Genomic DNA, 16,540 nt, shown 5'->3' on the forward strand with positions numbered 1-16,540 from the left:
GGGTCCAACTACAGCCCTACTTCCTCTCCTGTAAAAGAAAGAAAACCAAAAGATATATCCTTTTCTCATATTCTGATTTTTCCTTCATCATAATTCATACTACTACTACTACTTATTACGAACGCTCCTGCAAACCCTCCTATAAACATCACCACAAATCAAAACCTAAAAACAAGAAAAATTCTAGTCCTATAACAAATGGACGCGTATCAACAACAACAGCCGCACCGCTACATGAGACCTCCGCCGCCACCACTCCCATCCCAACCACCACCCCCGGTGGATGCCCACCTCCAATATCACCCTCAATACCATCACCAACCACCCCCGCTTCCCCCAAGAGCAGCTGCACCTCCACCACCGGGCTCATGGTACTCCAACCAATTTCAGTACCAGCAACATCACAACCAATCTCACACTACTCCCTCACCCCCTCCTCCTCCCCCTCAGCAACCGCCTTCCCCGTGGGGTCCACCTCCCCACTCCGATCATTCCGCTTATCCTCCACCTCCTCTTCCTTATCCTTCCCACCCCCACAACGTAAGTAACCACTTCCCTCCACCACCTCCTCCTCCTCCTAGACCTTATATGCCTCCTGCACAGATTCCCCATTCTTTCTCTCACGGAAATCAGGTAATTCTTAATCCTTTTATGCCTTTTTTTTCTCTAATTTTATTTCTATTGTATAGTAAAATGCTACTTATTTGGTCCATTCAATTTATTATTTTTTTTAATTTATTCTGTTTTCATTCTCTAGGAATGGAGCAATCCAAATTGGTCTCAACAACAAGGTTGGTATTATTCAGATTTTCTTGTTTCATCCTTCTTGATATTTAGCTCTCTTTTGATTGGTTTCAATAGAATTAGGTCGTAAATCTCCATATTTTTAGGGCTGCTCTTCGTAAATGTTAATCTGGGTTTTTCTGAAGGATTATTATCCTATGCATCGGAAGAGTAGATTTATTGATTTGGTGCGTGTTAATTTAACTACTTATACACCAGCGGTGAAGCTTAAAAGCTCCACCAGCTTTTTATATCCATGTTATGTATCATATGTCTCTAATTGTAAATAAGAAAATATATAAATTGAATTACTAAGGCTTTGTTTGTTTTGTGCTTTTTCCTATTTATCTCTTTTGTCTCAGTTTATTTTTTTGCTTTCCACTTTCTATTGAGAAAAGCGAAAAGCAAAAGCACCAACCAAACGGAGCCTATGTTTACACATTTAGTTTATAGGACATGTACCATGCATAAAAATCTGATTGTGGAGGTTTAAACTCCACCATCAATGTATAGAGTAATAATCCTTTAACTAAAAATTTTAACTTGTTAATTCAATGTTGAGCTCTTTGTTTTTAGTTAAATGGAACATGACCATTCTTTACTCCTTATATGAATGTATTTTAAATTATTACTGAATGAAGCCTAGAGATTAAACCTCTCTCTGCTCTGCTACCTACACGAGCCACGTGCCTCTGTGAGTGAAAGTTAATTTGAACCTATGCTTGTCTTATGGTATGTTGGTGTTGATGGATTTGGCTTTCAAAACTATTCTGGTGCCAGCCCACAATGTGGAAGATTGGGGAGCCAAAGCTAGAGAATGGGCAAACACTAGGGCTGCCATGCAGGATCAGCCAATGCAATCACAAATTACTCTAGCTGGCAGGCCAGAAGAACAAAATCATTTTCATGATCCATATTCACAAGCTGTTGATTCTCATTATATGGATTCCCAACAGTCACTGCCAGCTTCTAGCTATAACAAGTTCCCTGTTCCATCTGCATCTCCTCATAGACCACCAACAACTTATCCCAATGAAACTTTGTCTAACAGCTCTGGACCGTCTTCATATACTCCTGATGGTTGTCTGCCTTACCATGTTAGAGATGGAACTGCAGCTCTGGACCCAAACAATGGATTTCTTCACCAAGAAACTTTGCCTACCAGTTCATCTGTTCATCAGCAGGAGGTACCTTCTAGTTATTCTTCTGTTTCAGGTAATAATTTTACTTGGTAAATTGAACTTGGTTTTGAAGCTTGTGCTGAAGAAATGCTTCTATAGACCAGACTTCTTACTCCATTCTATATTTTTGAATAGTTTTTTGTACTTCTAAACAAGAACTTTTAATTAGTTGTCATTCAGATAAACTCATGATGTATAGGGCATGTCGCCTAACTGAAATAATAGTGTGACTGACTTGGATATATATATTTATTTATTTATATTTATATGATCTGAGAGGGTCTTTTCCTAGTTTTTTGTCCCTTTTTGGATTTTTAACTGCTTTTAGATTAGATTAACATATATACTAAATTATGTCAACATGTTATAGTTTGCCAAGACTATACCATTTATTAAAAGATCAATACTATTCTTTCTTTTTTCTCTAAACATATCTACTAAATCCGTTGAAGATTATTTAATGACATTGAGTTCTATGGACACGTTACTTCTTGTTGTAGCTTATTCTGTTCTGTAGGAAACAAGCATATGGCTTACAAATGCATGACAAACTAAAAATGGACTGATAGCATTTGGAAATTTGTTGACCACTTCTGGAGTGCTTGATACTTTTGTGGGTTTCTTCTATTTTTGCTGCTTACTTTGCTATAAGTTACCAAACTACGGGCTTCACATTGCTCGATATGTCTTATTAAATGAACAGAAAATTTGATTTAAGGTTAAAAATTGCGCAAGAGTGTATATATATTATTGTGCCATATATCTCTGCCACAGTGTGGTTGCTATATCACATGCTGAATGCTTTGATCTTATAAACTGATGGTTCAATTTGAAAATCAAATGGGCGACTTACTTGTGCTTGAATGTTGGAAGATAAAAGGAGGTAAAGTAATTGAGTGGTAATGTGAGGAAACTAGAGGACAGGGTATTGCGAACTTTGTATGCAATTCATATTACCAGTATAGATCTCTGATATGAGATCATTACTAAAATGAAAATTTGAGGGTAAATAGCTAAAACCATTAGGTGAAAAATACTATTCTTTCAATATATTCTGATTCAATGGAATTTAAATACGAGGATCTGAAGGGGTTTGAAGGGATTTAATTTATCTCCAAAACTTCATTATCCCTGTTAAAATACTTACAAACCTTTTGCTGGCTTTCTGTCTACTCTCATCTACTCCCCCTCCGTCCAAACACCCCAGTAGAGATTCTCATAGGTAATATTCTCTGAATACATATGTGAAGCATTCAATTCAAAACCAATTGGCAACAGGTGGAGAGGCTCAAGTTGAATATAAGAGCATAGGAAACCCAAGACATAACATACATAGGATAAAAGTATTTAACACTCTCCCTCACGTGTAGCTCAACATGGGCTTACACATCAACAACCTCACATGGGGTAACAACATAACAGAACTTGGGCTCTTATATCATGTTAAGCATCCAATGTAAAACCAATTGAGAATAGGTGGAGAGACCTAGCTTGAATATAAGACCTCAAGAAACCCAAAACATGATAGAGACAGGATAACATCATTTAACAACATAAAAAGCCAACAGAATTGAATTGAACTTGTTCTTTGAAAGGTTATCAGGATTCTCAGCTCTGGAAAGGTCATCATTGACTTATGAGATATTTTAATAGCGTATTACTGACTAATATAGTCGTGTAATGTTTTTAGGATTGAGCTACGATTGCACTAAACATTTAAGTTCTTGCATTTATTGGTGAAAAGATTTAAGTGCATCTTTTGTCTCTAGTAAGCTACTCTTGCTGTGAACAAGTATCTTCTATAAAGGAGATAGAAGTACAGAAATTTGGGTTTTAATGTGAATGACTGCCAAAGGGCTGCTAGGGATGCCTGATTTTGTTTGATTTGCTATTTGACTTCTCTCTTAAATGCCAGGGAAGGAAAATTCTGCAAATCAAAAGGAGCAGTCATATGTGCCATTTCCCTTACCCATTCCATTAGCTCAAGAGGCAGCATATCATATGCAACCTCCACTGCCTGATATTGGTAGATCAGTGCTGAGTGAGCAATCCTTTGCATATGGCAGTCAGACAGCAGATCCTGCAGCTGATCTTAGTGATCGGCCTTTAGATTTTACACCTAGGTTTAGTAACGATCATGACCCACAAATGCAGTCCAATTATGCTGCTCATCATGAATCAATAGGAACTGTGAGAGGCATTGATCCCATTGCTGCTGCATCTTCAATTAACTCTTGGACTCCTCCAGTAGCACCTGGTGCGGTTTATCCTCCAGTTCCTCCAGTTCTTCCTTCAGGAGCACAGGTCTTGCTTCAAGCCTTGTCAGTTATCTTTGATTTATTCCCCAATTTTAGTTATGCTGATACAAAATTCATTATTCAGCATGATCATCTGTCAGTGCCTTCTTCTGTTTCTGGACACCCGGCACCTACTTTTCCAAGGTTTCCTGGGCCCAGTTTTCAGCCGCCCATTCCATCTGCCACTGCTCCTTTTGGTCTTGGTACAGGAGCTCAACTTCATCCTGGTGCAGCCTTTCCTGGTGATATGTATGGAACCATTTCTGAACGACCCAAAAAGGTATTGAATTCTTTATAGTGGTTAAATTTGAAAGCATTCATGATATTATTATTGAGTTCTTCTCATGGAATTTTATATAGGGTCCTGTGCCTAATTGGCTTAAAGAAGAAATATTAAGGAACAAAGCCACTATAGCTAAGTCTTCTCTAGAACATTCTAAAGAGGAAACACAGTCCATTGAGGATGAAGCAGTAGATAAATCCTTGGCTAAAAGTGATCAACCAGATAGCAAAAGCATTGATTCTTCTAGATCAACTGAAGAAGAGGATGATGATGAGGTTTTATATTTTTCTTCCTTTAACTTGTTGATATCTTGGTGTGCTTTAAATGAGTTTTGTCATTATGATTTGATGTCCTTGAGACATGACCTACATTTTTGTTCTGTGTAGGATTATGTAGAAGTAGCTAGAACTGCAGCTATTAACCAGGAAATAAAACGTGTGCTAACTGAAGTGCTTTTAAAGGTTGCAGCTGTTTAAACACTTATGGTTGTCTATATTAATGTTTTTCTGTGATAGATGTAATTTTCATGCCTTTGAACAGGTCACAGATGAGTTGTTTGATGAAATTGCAACCAAAGTTGTAAATGAAGATAATTCAACAGTTGAACGTAAGTGAATGCTGGTGTCTAAATTTTTTTTCTCTATATTTCTTAACCAAATATTGAAGTCTGCTCACTTTGTCTTTGATGTTTTCTTTGTGGTACCATCTTTCTTTTAATTTAACCATTTTTTTAACCACTGCTGAGCAGCAGTTGACCATGACACTATTGCTTCAAATCGCAAGGTCTCACCATCTTCCTCTCCTGTCCCAACTCCTAAGGCTTCTGCAAGGGTACTAATTCCAGGTAAGGCAAAGGAACCAGACACCTCTGCTGTTGGAGAAAAATCTAATTCAAGCTCTCCTGTCAATGTGTTGGGCCTGGCAAATTATGCCTCCGAGGATGAAGATGAAGGTGATGAAATTCAAAGTTCCAGGATGCCAGATTCAAGGAGTAATGCTGCTGTTGCACAGTCCAGCATTAAGAAGCTTTCACAAGACAATGATGCAACAGAGAAAGATAATTCAGAGATGGTACTTGATGAACACAGTGGAGTTGAAAAGAATTTTGGAAGTGATGTGAGGAGTTCAAAAAACAACAGAGATGCCACTACTGATAACAGTGCAGATAGGAACCATGACAAGACATTTTCTTTCAAGACTGTTTCAGGAGATGAAATTAACCTTAATAGTGGAAAGCTGCAAGTTGGAAAAAATGGTTCTGAGATGAATGATACTTTAGGAGAACTGTTGATAAAGAAATCTGATTCTGAGCTGCCTGACAAAAATACTGATAAAAAATCAACAAAATCTGAATCTCAAGGCAGCGAAACAAGAATAAAATCAGATAAGAATGATCGACATGAAAGTAGAAAAAGTTCTTTTAGGAAGGACCCTGGTAGTGATATGGAGTTAGAGGTCAGTAGGAGTAGGGAAGATGAGAAGGCAGATAAGAATCATCTGAGAGAGGATGTGATGCTTCGAAAGCGGAAGACAGAAGATCGAAATGGCTCAAAAGAGACAGTAAAAGAGCATAAAACTGGGGGAAAAGCTAAGGAATCTGATTCAAGAAAAAGATCCAACCATCTTGATGCAAAGGATGACAAGAAAAATGCAGAGAGATCTAATAGAGCTAGTGCCAAAGAAGATGTTGACAGAAAAAGAGGACGGACAAAAGAAGAAGATAGATCAAGACATAAACGTGGAAGTGACTCAAGCAGGCATAGGGGAAGACGCTCCTCATCCATTAGCAGTAGAGGCAGAAACAGCAAGGATACCTCCAGTTGTCATGCTAATGACTCAAGTGATGAAGCATCAGATGGTTCTAAGAGGTTAATCGTTGAGATCTAACGATATTTATTCCTGTTGTCTTTTAATTAAGCTATGTAGGTTCTAATTGTCTGTTGTGTACTACAGGAAGTTGCATTCAAGAAAACGATCACCTTCACCTGTCAGGTCTAGGAGAAGGTAACTGTACCGGTACTTGATCGCTTTTATTCATGTTTTGCATATTCTTTTTATGCAAGCCTGAGCTCTTGGCAGGCTTGATCTGTTCTTTTATGAGGGTATTTTTGGACATCCACTCCTGCGATCTTAAACTTTTGAAAAATTGTTTTATTGGTCATATAGAGATACTGTCATGATAATTGAAATGAACTTAAATAAAGAAACAAAGTTTACCTGTTTCAATTACATTTTATGTCTGCAAGTTCTTTTATGGTTTTAGTGGATGGTTTCCACAAGGCTAATTTTTTAGCTTAGTCTTTGATTGTTGTTGTGTTGTCAACTACATGTGTTTGCTGACGTAATAGAGGTTGGATGGTTACTGGCTTTATTCTTGGTTGGGTATTTTTGACCATATCAATTGCAAATAGATATAGTATGACCCATTGACTTAATTGTCTATGGAAGCAACACTATAAAGAGACAATAAAGTGTTTGGCTACATTATTTACTGAGGTTTTTCTCCTTGAAAAGTTCATGTCTTGCCTGAAGGTTCAGATGTAAACATATGACACTGGCCTTTTAAATATCGTTTATTACTGCTTGCATTTGTGTGTCAAGTGTGTTTGTGTGTGTAAGGTTGTTGATCTTTGTATGTTGTGTTCTTAAATATGTCATCTTTGTATGCTATATATGACCACATAGTGTTCTCCCTAGTCCCTTGCTTCATCTCTCTTTTCTGTCTCTTATCACATATTGCTTCATTTTTACTTTTTGTGAACAATGAAATGTTAATCAGCAAATTTGACTATTAATGTGAGACAAATTTCTGATGTGAGTGCTGTTGTCTGGTGTTGATTATGTAGATGTTAATGTTTGATACTAAATAGCCAACAGGGAAACAGAAACTTATCTTTCCTTCATATGTTATCTTGACTATATGTATTCCTTTATATGTTATCTTAACTACATTTATAGTTACAACCATTCTTGATTTTCTTTTTTCCCTTCTAACTGTAGCTTGCTTTTCTTCCATTTAAAATTATATGGAAATTTGACAAAATTAATAATGGTGCTATGTATTGTAAGTTATGAAGCTCAGGTCATTTTATATTGATTTATTCAATAAGAAGAATCTGCTGTTTAACCTGCAGTCACTTTCTGTTTTCCCTTTTACAAGGGTTGCACTTTCTTAGTTATTGCTTGAAGGTGTTCGGTTTCCATTTCATTATCCCCAGAAGATAACTTCATGTAACGGGGTGGTTATTATCAAGTTTGACTCTGTACAAGGCTGAGCATTTCTCTTTCGTTATATATGTTTAACTTACCAAATCAGTATGATGTATGTTTTCATTTCTAGACAAGTTTCGCGGTCACCACATAGCAAGCATTCTCAGCGCAGGCATTCTCCCTACTCTTCTTTTGAGACTACCAGGTATGTTACCATGCAGTCGGTAGAATTAGATTAAGTGTTTTTGAGACATGCACAACCATTATCAAAACAGCATGCAATACAGGTGAAAGGATCTCGGTTCTGAATCTTCAACTTTCTTGGTCGTCTAGTTTGTTTAATTTTCAAACTTTTTTTTGCAGGGGAAAGAGGTCAAGATCAAGATCACCTGTTTGGCGATAGAGATGATGAAAATGAAAAATTTAATTTGGTTGATAAAGGTTTTTGAGCTTGTAAGACATTTCTGTTTATAGGTAGATGTTCCCACAATCTGGATCTCTTGAAATCTGCTTCAGTCATATTGGGAGAGGAGCATGTGGTCAATTGCTCCATCCAGTGGATGAATGATGAAGAGGAAATGGAGATGGGTGCTCTGCAGGTTCGCGAAGAGGACTGGTGTCGTACATCTCAGGCATGATAATGAGCATTGCTAGATATTACAGCTATTCCTGTATCCAAATATATTTCCTTGCCTTGCCTTGCCTACCTAGTTTTTGTTGGTCCTACCTATGTAGTATGATATCTTGCTGTAACTTGTGTTGTTTCATGTAATTCAGTTGCTAGCCAGCAGTTTTTTGTCTATAATTTCATTTTTGGCGTTTGATATGGCAAAATCAAGTATTTACTTTTTTAATTTTCGCGCTTTAAAGTATTTTGAGTAATTCATGAACAGGAGTAGGATAAGAGCGTCATAATAACCCATCACTCCCAGGTTACTATGTAGAGGACAGTGCTTAGGCGTACAGAAATACCTCCAGGGGTGTTTCCTCGGAATTTTATATTTCATAATTTGATTCTTTAATTTGGTTTATGATATCTGATTTTTGGGTTATTATAAGATTTCTAACAATGTTCAAATAGTTCGAGGGGTATTCTAAAATTCCTAATAGTTTCAAATAGTTTGGAAATAAAAATTCAGTTTTTAAGATTTTTTAAGATATTTGAAGGAAAGTAATGTTTTTTACTTTTAATCTCAATAATAAATTTTTTAGGTTTATTTTAATCTTGAAAATTAACGTGATTACATAATAAATTGAGATCTATTATGACATAAAAAGTTGTATTCATAGTCATAGGATTGGATAAAATTGTATTTTTAGTCGTACAATTAAACATCTAATAATGATTGGACATGTAGTAAATTAAACATTTATAATGATTGCACATGTAATAGATTAATAAAGAAAAATCATTCTTAAAAAAATAGTAAATTATTGCAAATTTATGATTTTAATTTTTTTTATTTTTAAAAGCATTATATTTTTTTACATATGAATTGTAGTTGATCAATTAAAATAATAAAAAAATAAATTAAATATTTTGAAAACGTAAAACATGTAATATTTGATAAATATAGAATATTTACAACAAATTATTTATAATATTTTTAACTATATTTTTTTGCGTAAAACATGTAATATTTGATAAATATAAATTTTTTTTTATATCAAGAACCACGTTTTTATTATGGAAATGTAATCATTAGTAAATCGAAGTTTTTTTATTTTTATAAGTACTATATTTTTTACATATGAAATGTAGTTGATCATTTAAAAAAATAACAAAATAAATTTAATATTTTCATTATTGATGACATTTTTTAGTATAAAAATGTAATAATAGATATAATATTTATAATAGAATATTTAAGATATTTGTAACTATGTTTTTTATATAAAAAACGTAGTGTTTGATAAATATAAAATTTTTTTTACATCAATAATTACGTTTTTTGTTATAGAAATGTAGCCATTGATAAATGTAGTAATTAATTACTTGGAAACGTAGTAACTAATAATAATCATGTTTTTTAGTTTCAAAACGTCGTTGATAATATATAAAAATAACAAAATAAACTAACATATGAGCATGATATAAACCATATTTCCTTTTTAGACAACATCGCAAAGCTTTAGTCAAACCCTAGGTTACACCTTTTATATTTCACATAACATCACCTTCCAGTTATGTTATTTCATCTTTATGTAGTTTATTTTAATTTATTTTTATCATTGTATAGTCAGTCTACTTTTTGTTTTGTATAATTTATTCTGTATTATTTGCTGGTGTTAAATGTCTTCTTGTTATATTCGTAAATCTGGGTTAGATTTTGATTTAAAGGTTGTTGATCTATCATATGTGTTCTTGCTATTAGTTATTTGTTATTGATTTGCAAATATTTTCTTACTATTTCTTGATATACTCAAAATTTTTCTTGTTATTTGTTTTTTGTTGGATGTAGCTTAGATCTCGATTTACCAAATGCACATTATTGCTTTCGACACATGTTTTCAACATTGATAAAAATCTTTTTTATAAACAATTATGGCTCATTTATCAATAAGAAAGAAGATGCAATTGGTAACAGTGTTTATTTTGCAAATGAACCAAATGAAAAGTATGTTTCAACTGTTGCTTATTATTGCTGTGACATTAGTTGTTATGAAACTTAGACAAAGATGTAAAATTTCTTATGTTAATGAAACTCTTGATAGGCTTCAAATTAGATAATTAAACTTAAACAAAATGGTATTTGAAAGTGATATACAGAGTGTGGATAATTATAGAATGAATATAAGAGTTTTTACAAAATTATGTAAATTGCTTCAAACACAATGAGAATTAAAGGCATCTAGACATATATCAATAAAAGAAATGGTTATTAGCTTCTTTTACATCATTGTTCATCATATAACAAATAGGGTTATGAAGCATCAAGTAGCAAATCTATAAAGATAATTAGTAAGCAATTTCATACTGTGTTGAATTTTATTTTGAGACTACATTCCCTATTATTTAAAAAATCTAAATCGATAATAATGAATTTAACAAATAATAGATGAAGATGGCTCAAGGTAATATATTAATCATTGCTTGCTTTGAATAAATATTAATAAATCTCAATTTTGTATAATTTATTAATCAGAGTTGTTGGGTTTAGGTCATTTGGGTGCTTTAAATGGAATCGACATAAGGTTAAATGTAGACTCAATAGATAAGCCTAGGTATAGGACTAAGAAAAATAAAATTGCTACCAATGTTCTTGGTGTTTGCACACCAAACATGCAAGTCATTTATATTCTACCAGGATAGAAAGGTTCTGCAACAAATGATAGAGTGCTTAAAGGATGCTATTACATGTAGAAATGGTTTAAGGATACCACAAGGTATTAACTTTAATATTTTGGTTTTAGTTATGTCATGGAACACATATTAAATGTATATTAATGTTATGATATTAGATTAGATTTTTACTACTTGCGTGATGCTGGATCCATAAATAGGAAAAATGTTTTAGCATCTTATAGAGGTCAAAGATTCTGTTAGCCTTGAATTGATCCTTATTTTGAAATGAAAAAATATTAAGCTAAATAAACTTGAATAAGATTTTGAAAAAGATTTATTTAGTATATGTTCTTAAGTTTTCAAAGTACAAACAAACCTTTCTTTGTTTTCATATCTTTCAAACCAAATCTATTTATAAAGATTATTTATTTAAGCTTAAATAAAAGCCTAATTGTTGTTTTTAAAGTGAACTTATTCATCTTGGACTCAATACAATTTTGATAATATTGATTTTGAGAAATGGATTAACTTAATAAAGTTGTTTTAAAAGAATAAAGTTTTTCAATATTAAACTTATTTTATTTTTTTCTGTATTAATTCACAAAGTTTTAGTATTTGAATTTTATATGGCTTGAAAGCTCATTAAGTTTATTTTCTAATGGATCAAACAAAAATAAAATCAAAATCCAAATTTTTTAAAAAAAGATTTTAAATTTTTACTAGATACTATGTAGTTGTCTAAAAATTACACAAAGAGTAGTTTTAAAAAATCATTATAATTTGTAAACAATGAATTAGATGATGAATTTTATGTGGATAGAAAGCCATTTAAGTCTAGTTTCTAAATCTTCAAATAGATCTTGATTTGGAGTTATATAACTTAAGATATGATCAAATTAGTGAGTTGAGTGTAAAATAGGAGACAACTAGCAATACTATTCATATAAAATCCAAAACCCAACTTGATCTGATCGATCACCTAAGGTACCTGATCGATCCCTTTAGCTGTAACGGTCAAAAATTAAGTGAAATTTAAGAACCAATTGATCCCCTAATGCATCCGATCGGTCCCCTATAAAAACCAATCGATCCCTTTGGCCCAAATAAGCTCCAACAACTAGTTTCAAAAGAAAAAATCATGTGTTTTCATTTTTTGAGCTTTTCCAATGGCTAGTTACTCAATTCCTCTATAAATTAGGCATTTTAACACACTAAGAAGTTAATGAATCAAGAGAATAAAATCAAACAAGTTATATATTCATTCTTTCAAATAAATCAAGAGTTTTAGAGTTTTAAAATCTATATCTTTTTATTTGTTGTATCTAAATCATTGTTATTGTTCATTCATCATATTTCTTTGTACTTCATTAGGTAAACACTTAGCCTTTGAGAGATGTTTTAATTTGCATTCAATTTGAGTGATTTTGTAAACCAAGAGGTGAGGTATCCTCTTGTAGTTATGAGGTTGAGAGGTTGCTACTTAGCCTAGAAAAAATAGAAAGAATTAGGTTTCTATCTTAAACGTTAAAGAGAAAAAGATAAGATTTTATTTTCAATTCAATATTAGTAGATTGAAGCCTTGAGGTGGATAACCAAGAAAGAGGATGTGGTACCTTATAGAGAAGGATCGAGCCTTTATAAATCATTATATTTGATTTCTCTATCCCTATCTTTTTACTTTGATTATTGTTTATATTTGCTTCAAGTTCATCAATTTATTATTATTTGTATCATATTTTGATATTGGTTTTAATCTTACATTCAATTATATTGAAATTATTGTATGGAAAGAATTTGGAGAGATCCAATTCACCACCTATTAGATCATTATCTTACCTAAAAAACTAATAGATACTATTTGCTAGTCGAACTTAAAAGTCGAGTACTCTACCTTTGAGTTAGCAACTTGAAAAAAATATGAATATGTAGATACAATCGAAATAAAAAAAAATGGAATTGCACGAGGCACTCAAAACAAGAAATTAGCAAAAATTTGAATAAAATAAAAATACTCGAAATTCTTAGGTAAAAACATAGAAATAGAATAAGTGAACATTTGTTATCTGTCTTCTGTTTTATTCATTCCATTGTTACCCATTTTTTTTCAATATAATTACAATAAAAAAAAATCTTATACAACACCCCTAAAAGTACTTCAATATAAAACATTTTTAAAAAAGTGCATTGAAAGACATTTTGGTATATTGAAAGCTAGATGAGCAATTTTAAGGGAAAAATTATTTTATCTAATTAAAACACAGTGTAGAATCATTTTTGCTTACTGCATTTTTCATAATTTTATTAGGTCTAAGATGCTAATTAATCTTATTAGATGTGATATTGTTCAAATGAGTAATACCAAGCAGAAGGAGATGATGATCATGATTTGATTAAGTATGTTGAGCCAAGTGATACTTAGACAGGGTTTAGAGATAAGCTAGCCAAGGAGATGTGTGACACCTTAATCTCACATTGAGAGATTCTGAAGATCTGCTATGATATAAAAGTAGAAGTTTAAACTCAAACTTGTGAGATACATTTTATGAAACAAAACTATGAGACATTCAAGTCAAAGCGAACAAAACTTCATAGGTTGAGTATGAGTCTTTACAAATGGTATCAAAGTAGTTACCAGTCAGATATGAGCTAAGTGCTATACTGTGAAAGTCACCTCTAGAATCTTACGAAAGTTAAGTGCTACATGGTGGAACCCACATTTAGAGTCAAGTTTTAATTGGATGAGTTTGTGATACTATAATCTCACATCAAAAGATTTTGAGAATCTTATATGATATATAAGTAAAGGTTTAAACCCAAATTTATGGAACGCCTTTTGTAAAAAAAGCTATAAGACATTCGGGTCAAAGGGAATAATACCTTGCAAGTTGAGTGTGGGTTTTCATAAGATGTTTACAAATTGGTTACAATCCAATGGTTAAGGATAAATTATTTTATTTTTTTCTGTTTAATTGCTGATATTGTTATGTATCTGATATGTTAGGTGTACTATTTATGTTTTACACTTGTTTTATATTTGTTTTTCTATTTTTTTTGTTAAGTGTACGATGTAGTTAACTATTATTTGCAATAATATTTATTTTGTTACCATGTTTATTGATTTTCTTCCTTTACTAATTATTGGTTCATCTTTATTGGTTTCGTTTGTGATATGTATTTGTTACATGATGCCTAACTATATTATTATCATTTGTTACCAACATAAAAAGTACATCTAAAAGAAAAAAACAAACCTTATCAATTGATAATCACACATAAACAAAGGTTGAGAATGCCATACTTATCCAATGCCTACATGTTTTGGCTGATGATCCTAGATGAAAATTTGACAATAAAACATTTAGAGTTGGCTACCTAGGACATCTGAAAAAGATGTTGGAGGTCAAAATTTTCTAAGCACAACTGAAAGCAAACCCACACATTGAGTTAAATGTGAAGTTACTGAAGTGACAATATCATGCTATTTGTGATATGGTAGCCAATGCAAGTGGATTTGGTTAGAACGATAGGGATAAATGTGTAATTACCAACAAAGAAGTTTTTTGATAAGTGAGTTCGGGTAAGTAATTAATATGAATGTGAAAGTTACTTTGATTAATGATTTCTTACATCTATTTAATTTAATTTTTGTGCAAACTTACCCCATGTTAAAGGGTTAAGGAATAAACTTTTCTCTAATTTTGATGACTATGTCAAGATTTTTGGTTAAGATAGAGCTATTGGAGCAAGACCTAAAATCGCAGCTAATGTTGTGGAATCATTTCATGCTGATGATGATACTAATTTTAGGTATAACAAGAATAAGGTAGACATTAATCAGGATAAGAAGATATTAAAGGAAGATAAAGTTAAAGGTTTAGCTTGTGTGACAATCCCTATCATAAATAGAATGCTGTCAAACAAGAAGTGTTCTAAGAGCTTCGATAGAATAGCTAAATTAGTAGGGTAAATAGGCAATATCAAGACCGTATATTATGAGGCAACATAAAAAATCAAGGACATTTCTTCTTTTTTCAAGAAAGAAATTGAAGGAAGTGATAAGTGGATGTTACTCTTCATTGAAATCATGCAAATAGATAGATTCTTCCAACATGAAATGCTTTATGCTAAGGAGTACATCTTGAGGGATATTCACAAAGTTAGTTTTTCTTTGCACTGTCAATTGAATTTCAAAGGATTATATACGAAAGTAATTGTATGAATATAATGCTTATGGACTATCATTTGACTTTTTCCTTTCAAGAAACATGTAGCTGTTTTAAATTATCTACATTGTATTTTCTTTGTAATGTTGATATATTATAATTACATTTTTAAATTATAAAAATTATATAAAGTTTAAAATGTTAAGACATAAAATTGATATTTTTTAATTAAATTTTTTTATAATTACTTTTTTTAAAATTATAGAGATCGTCATTGTTAAGTTAACATAAAATTGTCAAAGTTCAATTTAAAATTTGATAAACAAACAAAAGCTACATTTTTAACATAAAAATGTCATATTTATAGACAAATATTGCTTTTTTGTATAAAAAAAATTGTGTTTGTTAGTTAATATGATATTGACAAAGTGACATAGACTGTATTTTTTAACATAAAAATATTATCTTTTACACAAACACTATATTTTTTAACAAAAAAATGTCGTGCTTATTAGTTGACATCAATTTGGATAAAGTTTTGATAAATTGACAAATGCTACATTTTTTTACATAAAAATGTCATCTTTGTTGTCAAAGATTACATTTTTAACACCAAAACATCATCTATGTCAATCAAACATATGTTGAACTATCTCATAAGTCATATATGAATGACAAAATTTGGACTTGATAAAAGAAAAAAAAAATTGGACTTGAATTTAGAATTCTATACAAATTATATGTTGAATTTATATCAATAAAATTACATCAACAAAAAAAAAAAAGACTTATTGTTCTCAATCCTCAATATATAAATATAGATATATAGCTATACAATTTATGATGCACTTCTTCAATTTCCTTTTATGTAATTGTTCATTTTCAATCTATTGAAAAATAATTGAATGAATGCAACAATATGCATTTTATAATTGTGTTCCATACAGAAACATGTTTTTTAATATAAAAACGTTGTCTTTTACACAAACACTATATTTTTTAACAAAAAAATATCATGCTTGTTAGTTGACATTAGTGTGGATAAAGTTTTGATAAATTGACAAAAATTACATTTTTTTTTAACATAAAAACATCATTTTTGTTGTCAAAAATTATGTTTTTAACACCAATACATCATCTATGTAAATCAAACATATGTTGAATTATCTCATGAGCCATATATGAATGACAAATTTGGACTTTATAAAAGAAAAAAAATTTGGACTTGAATTTGAAATTCTATACAAATTATATATTGAATTTATATCAATAAAATTATATCAACAAAAAAAAATGACTTTTTGTTCTCAGTCCTTAATGCATAAATATGGATATTA

At 31.6% G+C, this 16,540-nt stretch overlaps 1 protein-coding gene and 1 pseudogene across 6 annotated transcripts; both read left to right on the top strand.

Annotated features, from left to right (window-relative positions):
• LOC111317905 (cyclin-like protein) lies at positions 1 to 8,559 on the top strand. Of its 6 annotated transcripts, none has more exons than XR_002693543.2 (12): positions 1 to 633; positions 758 to 791; positions 1,564 to 1,998; positions 3,880 to 4,268; positions 4,347 to 4,541; positions 4,622 to 4,819; positions 4,931 to 5,005; positions 5,085 to 5,151; positions 5,293 to 6,412; positions 6,498 to 6,548; positions 7,679 to 7,959; positions 8,118 to 8,559. XR_002693543.2 is itself a non-coding variant. In XM_022920419.2 (12 exons), the coding sequence occupies exons 1-12, from the start codon at positions 199 to 201 to the stop codon at positions 8,155 to 8,157; spliced, it is 3,114 nt and encodes a 1,037-aa protein (XP_022776154.2). In that variant the 5' UTR covers positions 1 to 198; the 3' UTR covers positions 8,158 to 8,559. The 6 variants fall into 6 exon arrangements, 4 of the variants coding, with proteins under 4 accessions (XP_022776154.2, XP_022776155.2, XP_089608395.1 ...); XR_016332429.1 differs by having other exon boundaries at positions 5,296 to 6,412; XM_022920419.2 differs by having other exon boundaries at positions 7,885 to 7,959.
• LOC111317438 (beta-arabinofuranosyltransferase RAY1-like) overlaps positions 8,315 to 16,540 on the top strand; it is a 27,139-nt pseudogene continuing 18,913 nt past the window's right edge.

The sequence above is a fragment of the Durio zibethinus genome, chromosome 2 (assembly GCF_047325235.1).
Source record: "Durio zibethinus cultivar Kanyao isolate XHJ-2024 chromosome 2, ASM4732523v1, whole genome shotgun sequence".
In the NCBI taxonomy this organism is placed as follows: Eukaryota; Viridiplantae; Streptophyta; class Magnoliopsida; order Malvales; family Malvaceae; genus Durio; species Durio zibethinus.

Coding starts and splice junctions, on each gene's coding strand:
- LOC111317905 (XM_022920419.2), top strand. CDS start 199: ATGGACGCGTATCAACAACAACAGCCGCACCGCTACATGAGACCTCCG. Junction 1,999..3,879: donor TAGTTATTCTTCTGTTTCAG/GTAATAATTTTA, acceptor CTTAAATGCCAG/GGAAGGAAAATTCTGCAAAT. Junction 4,269..4,346: donor TTCTTCCTTCAGGAGCACAG/GTCTTGCTTCAA, acceptor TTCATTATTCAG/CATGATCATCTGTCAGTGCC.